This window comes from Toxotes jaculatrix, chromosome 2 (genome assembly GCF_017976425.1).
Source record: "Toxotes jaculatrix isolate fToxJac2 chromosome 2, fToxJac2.pri, whole genome shotgun sequence".
In the NCBI taxonomy this organism is placed as follows: Eukaryota; Metazoa; Chordata; class Actinopteri; family Toxotidae; genus Toxotes; species Toxotes jaculatrix.
Window position 1 is genome coordinate 29,771,780 of NC_054395.1, and position 17,660 is coordinate 29,789,439.

Sequence of the window (17,660 nt, forward strand, 5' to 3'; positions counted from 1 at the left end):
TTTTGCTGAATGGACTGTACTGAGTGGGGGAGGGGACCACTGTAACTAACACTAACACACACACACACACACGCCATAAGGGAGTGTCCTGGTGGTCTGTCAACACACAGCGAGACCATCTGGCTCACTGTACCTGCCTATAGCACAACAACACAAAATCTGTATTCAGTATAGAAACATACAACTCAACAGCAACACAACACATCCAGAGAAGAAGAGAGTTTAGGTTTCTCCACAATCAGTAACGTATAGTCATGATCACCTGTGAACATGAACAGGGCTGCACATCAGCAATTATCTGGTTAATGGAGAAATTCATATTCTAAATATATAATGAAGCAGATTCATTCAGTTTGAGTCTCACAACTAATCGTGAACTTTTTCACAAACCTACGAGATGAAAACCAGAACTGACATTAATTTATTGGAAGAAACTAAATGAAACATGGCTTTGACTCTCGTTAGTTTGACCCTGATCTGAAAACATGTTTGTTCATGTTTCTGCGGGTCTGTGAGGTGGATCATGACGTGAGCAGGAGTTTATTATCTACAGTTACACTCATATTAAACCCAGTTTTCCAGTTCAAACAGATTTGACTGCGTTTAGGGAGAAAACAAACATTTAATAAAAATGAATGGAACAGTCTCTGTTACTGACACCAGAACATAATGTAGAGAGAAAAGTTACAGAAAATAGGGAGAAAATAATAATCAGGATAATAATAATAATACTGAGTAAAATTAATTTGATGGTTGGTAGCTGATCAGAATCTTCTGAGGTGGGAGGGGTTCTGCTCATGACCTCAGTGTTTCTAAAATCTTGTCTACAACCGTGGATGTTTGTGTTTCTGAAGAAAGTTTAACACAAAACGTCCTGAACGCGACACATTCGTGTCCTTTCATCGTTTCAGTCTGAATTCCTCAGAAAAAATGTCCTCGACTTTAAACGGAAATAAAAAAGAAAACGTGAGTGAATCTCAGCTGCTGGTCCTCGTCAAATCAAACAGCATGATCACACGACCCAATCATGTGTTTGCACTCAGGTAAATGCATCAGATTAACAGGATGCCACTGTAGGATTCTGAACGCCCCACGTCAAACTGAACTGGTGATTAAACACCTCAGAGAAAAAGATGAGAGGATAACGGCCACAACTGGACATTCTGAGAGTAACGTCGTCATTTTGAATAAAAGGACGAGAAAAAACGTCCCAACTCTTTTAGACACGAGTCACATTTTGAGAAAAGCTGTAATTTGTGATATTTTGAGAATTTACATAACAATAATTAACCACTTCTTATTTTGATACTTTGAAATTCCAACTTCTTTCCCAAAATATTTTTTCTAGGAATCTCCAATTTCCCCTAAAACTCCGCTGTAGAACCATAACCAAACTTTCTATCAAAATAAATCTGCAGCTTTATACACTCAGCTTCTGATATAAAACATTCACTTAGACCTATTTACATTTTAAAACTGTGGTGTTTCCCATTTTAAAACAGACGAAGCTTTTGCTGGTTACTTTGGCTGAAACTGGACTGAGGGTTCTCCATCTGATGAGTTCTTCAGGAGCAACCTCTGCTTCAAATGTGCTGAGACTCAAAGAAACTCACTTACACGAAACCTTATTAGGAGCCAGATGGACATGCCGAAGAAGGCCATGAGATGCTGCTGAAAGCTCCCAAACACTGCTACAGTAAGTGAACCTGTGAGCTCAGATTATTTTGTCACACACACTGTTCCCAAAGGCCAAGAATGAACTTTCATGCTCTGTCTTCGCTGACACTTTTGTCTATAAAGTCAAAAAGATATTCGGTAGAAAAAAATGAAAAGCTTTGATATGAATCTAAAAAAGTAGAAGAATTTATCTAAACCTGAAAAATATCAACATAGAAGGCGAGAAGACTGAGCACGGACACACAGCCAGGCTTACAGCTGATTTCTCAGTCTTTCATTACATGTTTCCATCTCATTAAATGCAGCTGGAGACTCATCACTCTATTGTAAGTTTAGATGATTATATTTTGTGAGTCTGTGTGACATACATTTGTGTGCGTGGTTCATGTCAGTGTGTATGATGCAGCAGACTGATGGCACTGAAACCTGTAGCTACGGACGAGTTATGGATTTCAGTTGTAAAGTTCTGGCTCCTGCCTCACGGTGTGCTGCGGTGCTGGAGTCTCTAACAGGAGCAGAGTAAATCAGCACTGGTGAACAGAGACGCACAAATTTACCACACAAAATTCACAAAACTGTCCTGACAGAGCTGAACTTTGCTCCATGCTAAAAGTACAACTTTTAAATCCACTGTGTGAAATTATTGTCAGATTAGCAACTCAGCTAACTCACGTGTTAGCTGACAGCGGATGCTAGCTAACAGTTAGCACACTAGCGAGAGCTATTTTCCGGTTTTCATTAAAGCTTTACTAAACGAAATGAACAGTCCTGAAAAAAGCCACAGCGCAGTCGATGGACCAGCACAGAGAAACAGGAAGAAGCTCAGAGAAGCTGTTATGACTAACGCTAACACAGCTGGTGTTTCACTACAAAAGTCACCTCTTCAGTCACTTCATAGAAAAGTCGCCCTTTTTTGTCTCTCGTTGCAGTGCACCTTTCCTCCACCAGAGGGGGCGCTGTCCTGTGACTGTGTGCAAACAAACCACAGTTTTCCCTCCAGACTCAGAGTGGCACGCTCTACGGCTCGCTCCCGACAAGTCCGTCAAGTCGTGCGCGGGCCTCATCAGTCAGTCTGTCTGTCCGTTTGTTCCTATGCAGGGTCAAAGGTCAGGGGTCAGAGAGGAGGAAGCGGAAGCGTCAGCGGCAGACGGACAGGCATCTCACGGTGCAGAGGTCCCGCAGCAGCCGCCTGATTCGCTGTTTGAGCTGCGGGAGTCGGGACAGAGGGTCAGGGGGCTCGAGCTCGCCCGAGTGGTCCAACCAGGACTCTAACACTGGAGAGACAGAGAGAGTCGGCCTCAACACCCACATACAAGCAGGAGCTGAAACTGTGGCGCTCCGAAACATTTCAGTTTGGATTTTACATTCAAAAGTTTATTAAAGTGAAAAGGCCTGAAAACTTTCTGAGACTACTATAAATATCAGACTGACTCAGGCTGGGATCAGAGTCCACATGGCTCTGTGTGCGTGTGTGCGTGCGTGTGTGTGTGTGTTACCATCGAGCTCTCGCTCTATCAGGTCCATCCTGGTACTGATCTGGTGGTGAAGACACTCGACGTGGTCCAGGAGGTTCAGCTGACACTCGGCCACAGACGCCGGACGAGGCTCAGGTATGTGTGTCTGAGCGTGTGCGTGTTCCTCGCAGCCTGCGTGTGTGTGCTTTTCCGTTTTTATGCTGTTGTCGCCGTGTGTGTCTGCGTGCGTCGCAGTGTTTCCGCTGTCATCTGCCGTGGTGTCAGTCACCGGCCTGTTGATGTCTTCAGGCTGTATTTCCTATAAAAACACAGATTCTCGGTTTCAGTGAAGACAGAGGAGCAGGGGGACGTGGTAGGGGACGTGGTAGGGGACGGGAGGTGGTCACTTCATTTTCAGACTGTGTCTCATGTTAACGTGGTTTCCTCAGTGAAGCTGCCTTCACTGTGTTCATACTCACAGAGAACCAGGAGGTAAAAATAGTTCCACATTTACCACAATGAGCCCAGAGACTCAAACTGGTTTTCAGTGGTCTCGTAGCAACAGCAGGAGTTTAGTTTAGTGCTGTGAATATGAAGTGCAGCTTCCAGTAAATGTTCCTATGCCTCTCAGAGCTGAGCTTTGAATTTATTTTTTTTTTAACACCACATCTACTGATTTCACACATCCTCCCAGATCCCGTAGGCCTCACTAATACTCCCTTGTGCCTGTGAACACAGGGACGCGTACTTTTTCTTATTATACTATTTTCTACTTTCTTGGCTTGGACCATGCGCAGACGGTGCCCTTGTAGTACAGTGACCAACAAATCTGGCGGGTAGTTGATGCCCACACAGAGCTGAACACACACCCTCAGACCCTGGAGGACCCTCGTTCTTTCCTACATTAGACTTAAAACTCATCTTTACACCTGAACTTTCAGTTGGCAGCTTATTCTTTGATCACTTCAGAGCTGGTACCTGTCACTGTTTTCCCGTCGGTGGGTCGGTCTCAGTAAACTATCTGAAAACCGCTGCATCTCTCCAACATGAGTGTCCAGGCTGTGCCTCTCTCTCTTCTTTCTCTGTCTCTTCCTCTCCCCCCGTCCATCCTCTCAGTCCTTCAGGCTGTCTGTGGTGGACCTTCCGTCCTGGGACCTCCCACCCTCCCCTGGCTGTCAGTGCCTGAGTCCCAGCCTCCTCCTGGTCTCTCCCTCCCTCTGGTTGTTCCCTTCTACAAATCTGAATGAGGGTCTAGGTTTTTCCTCTTTACAGGTCTTCATGGTGGGGAGGAGGTCATGTGGCTCATGTCTTATTTGTTGGTGGATCTGGAAAGTCGCTTGGCACCTTCAAGGATTTTGTCATCTTGATTGTTCACACTGTTCTGTACAGACAGAATGTATTTCCTGTCTGTCCGTCCTGATGAGGGATCCCTCCTCTGTTTCCTGCTTCCCTTCGCTGTTTCCCAGCCGAGGGTCTGAGGACAGAGGCTGCTGTACAGATTGTAAAGTCTCCTGAGGCAGATTTTGATTTGTGTTACTGAACTAAACACTGAGTATATTTGTCTGGACACTGATAAAGGCACCGTCTGCACAGCCACTAGATAAAACATCATCATTTCATTCAGAGGGTTAATGACGTGGAGCTGATCTGTTCTCACCTTCTGCTCAGCGTCGTGTTCCTGCTTCACTGCAGCCGTTTGCCTTTCCTTTTCTCTCTCCTCAGTTTTTTCCCATGATGCTCCGGGCTTCTGGTAGCAGTGCTCGCTGCTGACGTAACAGACGGCAGGGTCTCCTCTTGGGCTCGACGTCAATCTTGGCCCTTCTTGGCGTCTCCATGGCAACCTCCACAGCTGCAGATCGGGGTGGGATGGAGAGCTGCGTGGACAGACGCACACACGGTCTGAATACACGTCTGCGTGGACCTGAACGGACAAACGGACTCACTCATGTGACGGTACTCACTGTAACAGGCTGATTTTGAGCTGCAGCCCACTGAGGACCTGATCGAGCCCGTGTGTGTGCGCGAGCAGACGGCTGGTGTGTGTGATCTTGGAAGCGTTGATCTCCGAGTAGTTCTCCTTCACACACGACAGGCCAAACATGTGACCGGATATCAGCAAATCAGGCTCGGACAGGAAACGCTGGGCCCGCCTCCAACCTAGACACGAGCGTTAGAAAGGAAAACAGGATGAGAGGACGCACACACTGACACACAAACATACCGCACACACACAGCAGTGAAACGTACCTGCAGCGTGTCTGCAGTAGTAGCAGATGTAGTTATTTGGGACGTTATCTTCATATAAACCCATACAGGTGCCGTGCTGCCAACACAGACACGACTCACACTGCAGAGACACACAGACACACAGGGTTTTAATAAATCCATCACTGTGTCCCTTCACAGATAGTTTGGACGAGAGAAATGATTACAAACCAATAACGAACAGAAAAGACACAAACGTCTCCTCGATGAGGAAAGTGAACGGAAAAGCTGCAGTTATTAAAACATCTTTCTGTGTTTCTATCTGCTCCTGTATAAGAGTGTGTGTGTGTGTGTGTGTGTGTGTGTGTGTGTGTTACCTGGATCATGAAGTCGTTCTCTTCATCCACCTCGCACACACACCTCACCACCTCACACTCCTCTGTCTCAATGGCAACAGGCCAGGAGGGCGTGTCCTCTCCGCTCTCCGCTGTGAGCGTCGACCAGTCGCTGCCGTCGTCAACTGAAAGGGAGACGGACCGAGGTCAGAGACGAGCCGCCCTTCGTAATCAATACCGACAGTCCACACTGTTTTCCCACCTTGTGTGTGTGTGTGGTGGTGTCCTGTGGACAGCTTCAGAGTGATCGGAGGTCTGTCTGACATCTCATCGTCACTGCTGCCGAGTCCTGACGAGAACAAAGAAACAGCTCGCTAAGTGCTCGCTCGCAGCATAGTCACTGTTCTACTGCTCCTATTACTAACAGTACACAAATTAATCAGCCACAGCAGAGACTGTAAAGGGAGGGAGGGAAAGATGAAGGTAAAGATGCTGTGTGAGGTGAAAGGGACTTCCAGGACAGACAGTGTGAAAATGTGCAGTAACCCCTGTCTTTAAACAACACTGCACCCCCGGAAAAACACTTTTGATTTGTGACACTGTTGGACAGCACGTCTTAACAACTAGTCCTGAGAGACCATTAAACAAAAAATAAATAAAAAAGAAAGCATCACACTCGTTCTCCGAGTCATATCTCAGACAAATCTGAGCACGCAGGCATGAAACTCCGATTCAGAGGGAAAAAAGTTTCCCTCAGTGTAACAGTGGTGATAGCTGTCTGCACGTCTGTGGGTACACTGCAAACAGGAGCTGCTAATTCAGCAGCTTCTGGCCTTAATTAGCCAAACTGCAAACAAACAGGACTTTAAAGCATCGTGTTCTCCAGCAGACACATTTCTGAGGACATATCGAGCGGTTTTGTGGACAATGAATATGAGTTAACTGTTGGGACAGTAAGCTGACTCTCACCTGACTGACTTTTCTTCTTCTTCTTCTTCTTTTTCTTCTTCTTTAGTTTGACTCTCAGGAAGTTCTTCCTGTCCTTTCTGTTCTGTCCTCCAGTTTTCTCCCTCCCTCCGTCCTTCTTCACCTCTGCTCACAGTCAGGCAGGTTAGAAGCATCAGAGAGAAATGATGATGCTGTCTGAACTGAGCTCATGCTAACTAAACCTTAAAACGACCCACACTTTAACTCTGAGCAGGGCCTTGTATTTAGTCTTAGAAGCTGTGTTTCTGTGTGTGTGTGTGTGTGTGTGTGTGTGTGTGTGTGTGTGTCCTGGTTGTTGGAGAGTTTATACACTTATCAGCTTAACAAATTTATTAGACCACATCATAAAAAGCAGAAAACATAAATATTTTAGAAATCTTTCAAAAACTTGTTTAAAACTAAAAATGTTATTGTTCTTTATTTGGCAAATAACCAGAAACAACTAAATATTCCTTTTTCACACATAATAACCGAAAAAAAAAAAATAAATCAAGCACGACTAAAACTAACTGTTCTGTTCAGGAATATAAGTCAATCACTGTGATCTGACTTTGATCTTAATCAAGAAATAATAATGTGCTTTACTATTAGTTTCAGGTTTTTTTTTTATAAAACAGTAAATCTGAAAATTCATGGACAAAAATAATAATTATATTTTAGCATTAAAATATAATTTTGGTTAAAGAGCTTCTACATACTGGTGAATGAACCATTACAGAAACATAAAAAGGATTTGGGTAATTCATTTAGCGCAGCTGTGGCATAAACCTTACATTGGGTGGTGGTCTGATAAATTTGTTGAGCACTGTATGTGCATGTGTACCTGTCCTACCTGTTAGCACAGTGCTGTGCTCTCTGTCATCACGGTGACAGGTGAGACTCTGGTTTTCATTCTTCCTGTCTGGCACGAAGTCGGCTCCCTCAGAAGACGACTGCTTCCTCCTACAACCGCCACAGTCAGAGTCAGACAGAACTTTGCTCCTGCTAACTTTGGGTACAGCTCCTGCTCTGGGATTTGAACCACCAACCCACCTCGGTGCCTCCTGCTCGCCGCCTCGCTCGTCCAGCTGCTGGTCCGAGTGGTAGTACTTGATGTGGTAGTGCAGCAGACTCGCCTTCCTGAACGACTTGGTGCAGTCCGCTGCAGGACACTTGAAAGGGTTGTGGTCCAGCTCGATGGAGAGGATGGGGGGAGGCTGGTTCTTTATCACTCTGTACACTGACACCAGGAGAGAGGGAGTAAGACAAACGAGAAGAAAGACAGCGAGTTTCTGAATGGTGTGTGTGTGTGTGTGTGTGTGTGTGTGTGTGTGTGTGTGTGTAGAGTAACAAGACCTTAAGGGTACAGAATGAATGACTGAATGACAGAAAGGTATCAGGGATGGTATTTTCAAACAGCTGCAGTAAGCAGAGTGTAGGATGTAGGTGTGCATGTAAAGCCCTTACACACTGGGCTCATGTTTGTGTGGAGCATGTTGTGTTGTACTGTGTGTAGTTTGTGTGGTGTGTGAGTGCACTTACATGGCTCCCTGCTGAACTTGTGTGTGGTGGGCAGGTGGGCCTGACGCTCCAACAGGACGTCTGAGAACGAGAAAGATGGACAGAGATGAAACAACAGAGAGAGGACGTTGTTACGGAAACGCTGTTACCTACTGAAGAACAGTCATCAGGGAGTTTTAACATTGTACTGGAACACTGTACTGGAACATTGTACTGGAACATTGTACTGGAACATTGTACTGGAACATTGTACTGGAACACTGTACTGGAACATTGTACTGGAACATTGTACTGGCCCAAATCAAAGACATGTTTCTGTTTGGTTTTGTTTTCAGAGAAAGTTCACCACACACTCTCTCTGAGCCTGAGTCTCTGAGCCTGTGTCTCTGAGCCTGAGTCCCTGAGCCTGAGTCCCTGAGCCTGAGTCCCTGAGCCTGAGTCTCTGAGCCTGTGTCTCTGAGCCTGAGTCCCTGAGCCTGAGTCCCTGAGCCTGAGTCCCTGAGCCTGAGTCCCTGAGCCTGAGTCCCTGAGCCTGAGTCCCTGAGCCTGTGTCTCTGAGCCTGAGTCTCTGAGCCTGAGTCTCTGAGCCTGTGTCTCTGAGCCTGAGTCTCTGAGCCTGAGTCTCTGAGCCTGTGTCTCTGAGCCTGAGTCCCTGAGCCTGAGTCTCTGAGCCTGTGTCTCTGAGCCTGAGTCTCTGAGCCTGTGTCTCTGAGCCTGAGTCTCTGAGCCTGAGTCCCTGAGCCTGAGTCCCTGAGCCTGAGTCCCTGAGCCTGAGTCCCTGAGCCTGAGTCTCTGAGCCTGAGTCCCTGAGCCTGAGTCCCTGAGCCTGTGTCTCTGAGCCTGAGTCTCTGAGCCTGAGTCTCTGAGCCTGAGTCCCTGAGCCTGAGTCTCTGAGCCTGAGTCTCTGAGCCTGTGTCTCTGAGCCTGTGTCCCTGAGCCTGTGTCCCTGAGCCTGAGTCTCTGAGCCTGAGTCTCTGAGCCTGAGTCTCTGAGCCTGAGTCTCTGAGCCTGTGTCCCTGAGCCTGAGTCTCTGAGCCTGAGTCCCTGAGCCTGAGTCCCTGAGCCTGAGTCCCTGAGCCTGAGTCTCTGAGCCTGAGTCTCTGAGCCTGAGTCCCTGAGCCTGAGTCTCTGAGCCTGAGTCTCTGAGCCTGTGTCTCTGAGCCTGTGTCTCTGAGCCTGTGTCTCTGAGCCTGAGTCCCTGAGCCTCAGAGGCTCAGAGCCTGAGTCTCTGAGCCTGAGTCTCTGAGCCAAACACAGTGATGATGCAGCAGTATCTGAAATTCTCTGATGTTTACCTCTGTCGATGTGGGCGGGGTTAGGAGCAGGTGGCTGGGCGGAGTCAGCTGTGATTGGCTGATTCTGAGCTACACTGCTTCTACCTGGAAGAGGAGCAGTGAATTAACATTAGTGATACGACTGAAGACCATGACAGTTTACCAGTTTCAGGGCATTTACTTCACACATCCGCTCGACTTCTCATTGATTATAATAAGTAAACAGCTGTACACAGAGACTTCCTGTATGTGAACAAACAATGGGTCAGAGGTCAACAAACTTACTGTCATCTGTTTTCTTCTTCGCTGGTGGCTGGGAGGATGAAGGTTCTGCCTTCCTCTTCCTCTCCTCCTCCCCCCCCTCCACAGCCCCTTCCTTCACCTCTGATGTCACATTTTCTTCCACCTCCTCTTCCTTCTTCTCCTCTTCCTCTCTTTCGCCACCATCCTCCTCCTCGCTCTCTCCTTCCTCCCATCCCTCGCTTCCCACCGCACTCTTCTCAGATCTGGACTTCTGTTTCCACACACACACACACAAAAGAAAAAGCTCTTTCAATCAGCGGAGCTGGGATTGGTGAAGCCAATCAGAAAAGGACCAATAGGAGCTGAGTGTTTCTTACATCCTGGAAGGGTTTGACCTTGGTGGGCTTCACGGTCCGAACCACGCCGTCATAGAAACGCACTGTGTAGGAGTCTGACACACACACACACACACAGATTTACGGGGTTTAGCAGTTATTATATCATATAATTTAACTAAGTCTCTGAAACATGATCCAGTTCAGTAACACCATTACAGCTGTAGTCAAACAGTTCCAAGCCAGTCCAACTCCAAAACATTTATCAAACATTCTGACTGATAAACGCCTTAAAAACAGTTCAAAATAAAACAGATTGATTCTCTGACTGACTGATGGATAAATCAGCTGATGGTTTCAGCACTAACATACAGCAGCATGACTGAGCCTCACCGTCTTTGTTGACCCTGAGGATTTTGGCCGGGTAGAACCGGCAGTCTGTCCAACAGGCCAGAACCTTCGTGCCTGAAACAAACATCTGACACAGAGAAAAAAAAAAGTCCAACAAAGAAACCACACAGACGCTGCGACATGCACATACATGCAAACTATTCTTTCACTGAAGCTCTCAAAATTTTATCAGTGAAAACTTTCTGTCTAATCATCGAGCTGAGCAGTGTCCCTGCCATGATGCTGCCACAAAAATCTGTCCACATTTTATCAGGACGTATGAAGCAACACGCACGCCTGTGCATCGTACCGGGTGTGAACGTGGTGGATTCAGGCCCTGCCTCCTCAGACTGACTCGCTCCAGCGGCCGAAGATACGGCGAGTTCCAATTAAACCACTCATCATGTCGACGGCTCCACTGCCGGTAGTGGATCAGGACCCGCTCTTTGTCATAGTCAATTTTTTCAATTGTAGCTGAGTACCTGGCAGGAAAACAACTGTTTTTTAATCTAAATTCATTTTTTCAAAGTCAGCTGAAAAGTTTGATTAGGTCACAAAAAAAACTTTCATTTTTAAGATTAAAAGATTTTAAAAGACATCATGAACCAGTGGTTGGAACTGTGAATGCCATCACACATGGGTATGGTTATTTTCTGTATTAATGTGTGGTCCAAACCAATTCTTGTGTCGATCTCGGGCTTCTAGCTGTGCTCCGACCTCAAAAGTGATTCCTGACCTGTCAGGAGGAGTCTTCATCTGCAGAAACACAGAAACAACACTCCAGTAAATCTGATAATCATAATTAATTTCTGACAATTCACATTTCCGGTCTTTTACGGTAAAATCTCCAGATAGAGGTTATTTTTACACTTTGTATGTTTGCTGGGGCCTTAACCGGAGCTGGATTGTTCAAAACCTCATGTGTCTGGTTTGACTAATCTCAAAAAACATACTGGTTTTATATCCGGATATAAGGTGGACAAACCTTGTAGAGTCTTCAGATGTGTTACTATGTCCCACCAACAGTTCAAAACCCAAAGATATTCACTATTAACATGTAGGACAAGACAAAGCACCAAGTCCTCAGATTGGATAGAGAGTCTAGAATCCAACAAGGTTTACCAGTTTCACTTAACTAATGACTAAAACAATTGTTTGATTATCAGAATAGCTATGAATAGACTAATCTGCTAAATGTTGTTTAACTGTTCACAAATGTGACACCAGGTAGAAATAAACTGTTCTTGTGACTGGTTGTGTTGGTGTCAGGTAGCCAGCTCCAGGATGTGACGGGTCTGCAATTTCATTATAAGTACAGGAATACACTCGAAATTGTTAGTATGGGCTAAAATTTAATTTTGTCATCATTAAATTCTTTTTAGGCAGCTACACACTTCCATAGCCTGTCAACTACAAAGATATAATTGTTGTTATCATTTTAATCATAATTTAAAAAACAGCGCGCTGAGTGATATTGATATTGATAGAGATGTTTTATTTCCATTAGGAAATTAAAACGTTCTTTTTTTTTTCCAGGTTACGTTTACTGTACGTGACGTGATGACAACATTCATACTATACGTCACTAACGTCTCAAGAGACAACGGCTGCACACAAACAAACTTTTTAGCTCAGGTTACTCATAAACTGACACCAAATCTTGTCAGACCTGTGAGAGATTAGACGTGCGCTTCAAAACGTCAAAACTGAAGCAGCAGGACATCAATGGAAGAAACTCCTCTGAAGCGTTTCTGACATTTTTTTGTATTTGTTCTGTTGGTGTCCTCTGTGAAAGAAGCTGATTGGCCCGCAGGCAACTGAGGACGCGGATTCAGACTTTTCATTGGACGTCTCTACTGTCAGTCGAAAAAAGTCCCGCCCTCTGTAGCCGCTCAGATTCTTGACAGTTGCTAATGCTAACGCTAACTGTGTTAGCTTCAAAGAGCAGACAGAAATGGCATTAGACGAAACACAAATATGCTTCGGAATCACACGTTTGCAGGCTACACCTGCAACGGAAAGGAGGCAACCAAATGTTTGAATTTGTACATTAAGCTCGTCCAGTCAAACGGAGTTGTGTCTTCTCTCCATTGAATGTGAACAGATAAGCTAACACAGCTAACTGTTAGCCTGTGCTCAGTCTGAAAAGTCACAGTGACAGCTGCAGACAGATGAAAGTTTCGTGTAGGCCAGTGAGCTGTCATGGAAGCGGAAACCATTGCACCTTAATTTCTCTGCTGTTCAAATGTAATTATGAGCGTTAAATGTGTGAAGGAGTAACACAAAAGCTTGTTTACCTCTGACGCTACTTGTACACTGCACTCTTCATACTGTCATGGCCGCAGGGCGCATGCGCGGATGCAGAGGTTCAGCTCTGCGCATATTTGTCTCAGGGATGTTTTCTTATGATTCCTCTAAAACATGGGTCATAGGATGTATTCCCGTGCTCAGGTGTCACAGACAGACAGGTGAGCTGAATGCTCTCAGGTGAGCTCTGATACCGTCGTGAAAGATGTCATAAGTTCATAAATCATAAGGAGCTGAATGTAAATAAGTTTAATTTAATAATTTAAAGATGAGATTGTCATTGCTCTGTTATTTTCCTTGAAAATCTATTACGTCAAGATTTCTATTAATTTAAAAAATGTACATTATCTACTACCCCCCCCAATAAACAGAGTCTGTTTTTCGTCTGATCCACTTTAAACTCCACGGCTGCTGCTGAGGAAACAAGGAAGTTCAGTGTCGGTTGTGAAGTTTTTGGATGAGCGGATTAAGAGGCCAAAGACATGCAGATTAGCTTAACTGGCGACTCTAAATTGTCCGTAGGCGTGAGCGTGAATGTTTGTCTGTCTGTCTGTCTGTCTGTCTGTCTGTCTCCATGCCAGCCCTCCGACCTGCCCAGGGTCTACCCCTCTCCCCAGTGTCGGCCTCGTCCCCCCGATAAGCGGCAGAGATAAAGGATGGACGGATGCTGCCACGGTAGCCATGTTTTCTTTGGGATGAAGACGCAACACTGATGATGATGTCATCGATGACACGCACCAGTATTGCACTGGGATTGGATAGTTTGACCACTCCATGAAACTATTTTAATCATGCATTAATGTAAAAACAGAGGTGGAGAACTTTTTAAATATTCGTGGTGGCCTGCAATTAATAATTATTTCCATTGTAGATTAATCTGTTGGTTATTTTGATTCTTTGGTTTGTAAAAAGTCAGAAAATAGTAAGAAATGCCCTTCACAATCCAAACCTTAAAATTATTTAAATAAATCACAACGATTAAAAACAACCTGAATAATAATCAAAACAGCTGCCAATTAATCTTCTGTCAATTGATCAATCAAATAATGGTTTCAGCTGGACTTGTATTTATTGTTGGGCAGTTTAATTTATAACAGAGCATCATATTCTATAAGATCTTCATATGTTTTGTTTACAAAAATCTTAATTTGGTTGATCAGCTGGTAAAGAGGAAAAACAACACACTCCTGCCCCCTACTGAATCTGTGAGGAACAAGAAAAAAGGATCTCTTCATCATCCTCAGTGGAAACGTATACACATGTAAAAAAATCTGCACATCCCACATACGCTTTAAAAAGAAGACAGGTGTTTGGCTCAGCTGAGCAGGTGCGGGGCGAGTCGAGGGTCTTCTCTCAGCCTCTGATCGAGAGCACGGTACGTCTGAGGAGCAGCTTCCTTGTGCCTGGAACAAACATACAAACACACAAAGACAATCATGTACACACCATTTGGACAAATAATTTGCTGTTGGATCAAAACACAATAAACAACAGCAAGACAAGCGATGGTTTCGTATCATTATGTAATGTTAGACTGTTAAAATGTGAAAAATCATTTTTTCATTTGAGTTGATTGTAAAATACTGATGATCTGCGCGTGTGTGTGTGAGTGTGTGTGTTTGTGGGAGTGTGTGTGTGTGTGTGTGTGTGTGTGTGTGAGTAAGCACATGCGGAGCCGTTTCTTGGCGATGTGTATCTGTAGTGTTTTCTTGGAGCAGTAGGTCTGGTACTCGTCCTCCTGCTGTTTCGTCATGTTGAGCTGGTGCTTCTGGTACCACTGCTGTTTCCTCTGCAGCTCCTGTGTCTCCTAAACACAGAGGTTTGTGTCCTTTTCATCACAGAAAGTTTGATAACTGCACATTTGTGCCCGTCATAAAACAAAACTGCCTCTGTAAGGCTTCTGTTTCCTGCTTTGGGTTGGTTCACATGCAGAGTTAAACTCTGAACATGCATGATGAACATACCGATGATAAACATGATAAACATGATAAACATACAGCATGTTTTCTTAGAAAATTGTTGATAAACTCTGGTATATTCACTCTTCAGATATATGTAATGCTGTAGATAAAACCAACTGAGAACCGTATGTAACACCATGTGATTTGGACAGCCTGTTTTCATTTCACAGTCTGACAGCACTGCTGGTATCACCCCTGAGCAGGGCAAATTTAGTTCCAGCAGAACCGAAGAGACAGATGTGAAACGTGAACTTCCTGCAGTGGAAAGGAGCCGTGATATACATCCTGAGCAAACTGGTGCGGCACCTTTTCGTAGCGTTCCTGAATGAGGTTGGCGTGTTCGACCATTCTCTGTTTAAAGTTGGCCAAACAGTCCTGGTGGAGCCGCCTGGCGTCCTCTGCACTCAGAGTCTCTGCATTGTCCAGCTGGATCAGAAAGGGAGCCAGGATGTCCTTCTCCTTCTCCTGCAGCCACCTCTGCTCCTCCACAGCCAGACGCTCCTGCAATTTACAGTAAACATTACCGTTATGTAAAAGAGACCATTGTGGTTATTGATTGTCAAACTGGGAATATGCAACCCACCAACACAACCATGTTACATATTTAGTCTGTGTGTGTGTGTGTGTGTGTGTGAGAGAGAGAGAGTGTATGTCTCTCACCATTTCCTGTCTCTGGCTGTTGGCCCTGGCAGCTCCTGCTGTGGTCCATGGGGAGAAGAGAAGCTGAATGTCTCCCTCCTCCTGCTCTCTGCAGGCCACGATGTCTCTCACCTACACACACAAGCTGTGTAAGAGGTTTTCATATCTTCAGCTGCTAATTTACAAAATAAACCCCTGTATCATGAACCGTCCTGCTGATTAACTGATGGCAGTTCAGTGGCAGAGGTGACCAGTGTATGACATGTCTCTGGCCATTATGATTGATATGTTCGACGAAGGAACATGTATAATTTGCATCTGATCTGAATATTTGAAAGAACGCAGCACCAGTCAAAAGTTTGGACGCACCTTCTCATTCAGGGCTGCTAACTGTGTAGCAACCCCACCTCTGCAAAACACAACTGACGGAAAGGGATTAAACAGATTAACACCTGTTAACTGAAAACCATTCCAGGTGACTCACTCATGAAACTGAGTGAGAGAAGTGTGCAAAGCTGTCAAAGCAAAAGGTGGCAACTTCGAAGAATCTCAAATATAAAACATATTCTGTTCGGTTTCACACTTTGCTAACTACATAATTCCATGTGTTCCTTCATAGTTTCGATGTCTTCAGTGTGAATCACTGAGTGAGAGGGTGTGTCCAAACCTTTGACTGCTCCTGTATAACACCACTTTCTTTGCATTGTCAGGGATGCAAAAAGACATACAAATAAAGTTGGTACTCATTTGGTTTGCAGTCACTCTCCATGTATCTAATGATAAGACTGCTGTTGTTACCGTGGCATTAAAATCTCCTCTGATCTCTTTTGCCTCTTTTGGCTTCCTCCTGTTTTTTTCATCCTTGTTTGTATATTTTACATTAGAAATATGTTTGTTCTTAATTTCACATGGTAATTGCTATTGAACATATTAAGTATTTCATACATAAAGAAAACTGAAACAAAAACATAAAAATCAGGTTTTTGCAGAATATAAACGTAAGGCTTTTCTGAAGAGTGATGTGGCAGATGAAGGGTAAATAATCCTCATGTAGCAGACGTGTGCTTCATCATGTGAACTTTGTTTCTCTGAAGCTGACTGTGAAGTGAAGGGATAGAGGTGAGGACATCGTCACCTCGTTCATGGAGCGTTTGACCTGAAGAGTAATCTCCTTCTCATCCTTCATCAGGGCCACCAGCATCTCATACAGAGTCAGGGTATTAAGAGGCTTCACAGATGGATCCACCTGCCCCACACACACACACACACACACACACACACACACACACACACACACACACACACACACACACACACACACACACACACAGACACAGACACAGACACACAAACAGATGCACACACACACAAACGTTGTTATGAAGTGATCACAGAGGCAGCTCAGAGTCTGTGAAATCTGCTGTGTTTATTGTACTGTGTGCTTGTTGTCTGCACCTGGAAGCTGGAGACCATGTCAGCTGTGAAGTCCTCGGCCTTCTTCTGTTCCGTTGACTCTCGTGGTTTGATGAAGCTCCTCTTTGAAGGGATAAATCGGTGATCTTCCAAGTGATAGGTCACCTCGATCCGTCGTTGAGTCAGTAGGAACACTCGCTCAGCCACGTCTTCATTGGCTGGTTTGGATCTGTTCCTATGGAAACGCTCCACCACCTTTTGTTTGCACGCACACACACACACACACACACACACACACAAGCATCCGGTTTAGTTTAAACACTTTAGCTAACCCACACTTGAGCTGAAAACCCGGCAGGTTTGCTGCTGACGAGGTTTACAGCAGAGCTCATTGTCTCACTGCTTGGATCTAAAACCTCACACTACAGTGCATTTGGTTCTATTATGAATATGTTAGATCCACATTATCCAAAATGATATCTGGAAACAGTATCTTACACACACACACACACACACACACACACTGCAGAGGAGGCGGGGTCAGAAAGTGTTGACAAACAAACTAAGACTAAATGTTTTGGTCTTTTCAAGGGATTTGTTGACAATAAGGAAAATATGACGCTGTCAAACATCAGTGTGTGAACCTTGTAACTTGTTTAAATCTTTTTACCTGCAGCAGTTCAGTGTCTGGGTCGATGTCCACATGTGAAAACTGGACTCGACTGAAAGTGGCGTGCCTGTAGTACAGGAAGTCAGCCCGGCCCTCAAAGATCTCCGTCATTTCGCCCGGCGACACCAACCTCCGCACCACATCATCGGCACGAGTCCTGCTGAACTCCATCTCGTGCACAGCGTCTGCGGTCAGGGACACGTACCTGTGATCTGAGCAAAACACACTCACCTTTATCACTCAGGAGACGAAACACTGAGGGAACTTCAT

At 45.0% G+C, this 17,660-nt stretch overlaps 2 protein-coding genes across 3 annotated transcripts in view; both read right to left on the minus strand.

Moving 5' to 3' along the window:
• Positions 1–460: 460 nt before the first annotated feature.
• Positions 461–12,756, minus strand: LOC121197273 (PHD finger protein 20-like). 2 transcript variants are annotated; one of them, XM_041060816.1, is made up of 18 exons: positions 12,698–12,756; positions 11,077–11,156; positions 10,711–10,882; positions 10,404–10,488; positions 10,053–10,126; positions 9,718–9,946; positions 9,454–9,537; positions 8,180–8,239; positions 7,691–7,877; positions 7,491–7,600; positions 6,641–6,763; positions 5,934–6,020; positions 5,714–5,856; positions 5,379–5,478; positions 5,093–5,288; positions 4,789–5,005; positions 3,174–3,450; positions 461–2,951 (listed from the first exon to the last, which is right to left on the minus strand). In XM_041060816.1, exons 2-18 carry the CDS (start codon positions 11,154–11,156, stop codon positions 2,815–2,817), a joined length of 2,361 nt encoding a protein of 786 aa, XP_040916750.1. In that variant the 5' UTR covers positions 12,698–12,756; the 3' UTR covers positions 461–2,814. The 2 variants fall into 2 exon arrangements, with proteins under 2 accessions (XP_040916750.1, XP_040916759.1); XM_041060825.1 differs by lacking the exon at positions 6,641–6,763.
• Positions 12,757–13,790: 1,034 nt separating this feature from the next.
• ccdc135 (coiled-coil domain containing 135) overlaps positions 13,791–17,660 on the minus strand; it is a 9,529-nt gene continuing 5,659 nt past the window's right edge. Inside the window, exons 11-17 of the mRNA XM_041058973.1 lie at positions 17,391–17,602; positions 16,763–16,975; positions 16,443–16,553; positions 15,329–15,439; positions 14,975–15,169; positions 14,375–14,514; positions 13,791–14,110 (exon numbers count right to left, since the gene is read on the minus strand). Coding sequence (XP_040914907.1) covers positions 14,023–14,110; positions 14,375–14,514; positions 14,975–15,169; positions 15,329–15,439; positions 16,443–16,553; positions 16,763–16,975; positions 17,391–17,602 — 1,070 coding nt within the window. The 3' untranslated portion in view covers positions 13,791–14,022. The remainder of the gene's footprint in view (positions 14,111–14,374; positions 14,515–14,974; positions 15,170–15,328; positions 15,440–16,442; positions 16,554–16,762; positions 16,976–17,390; positions 17,603–17,660) is intronic.

Coding starts and splice junctions, on each gene's coding strand:
- LOC121197273 (XM_041060816.1), bottom strand. CDS start 11,156: ATGAAGACTCCTCCTGACAGGTCAGGAATCACTTTTGAGGTCGGAGCA. Junction 9,947..10,052: donor AGGTCAAACCCTTCCAGGAT/GTAAGAAACACT, acceptor GTGTGGAAACAG/AAGTCCAGATCTGAGAAGAG. Junction 8,240..9,453: donor CCCCGCCCACATCGACAGAG/GTAAACATCAGA, acceptor TCTCGTTCTCAG/ACGTCCTGTTGGAGCGTCAG.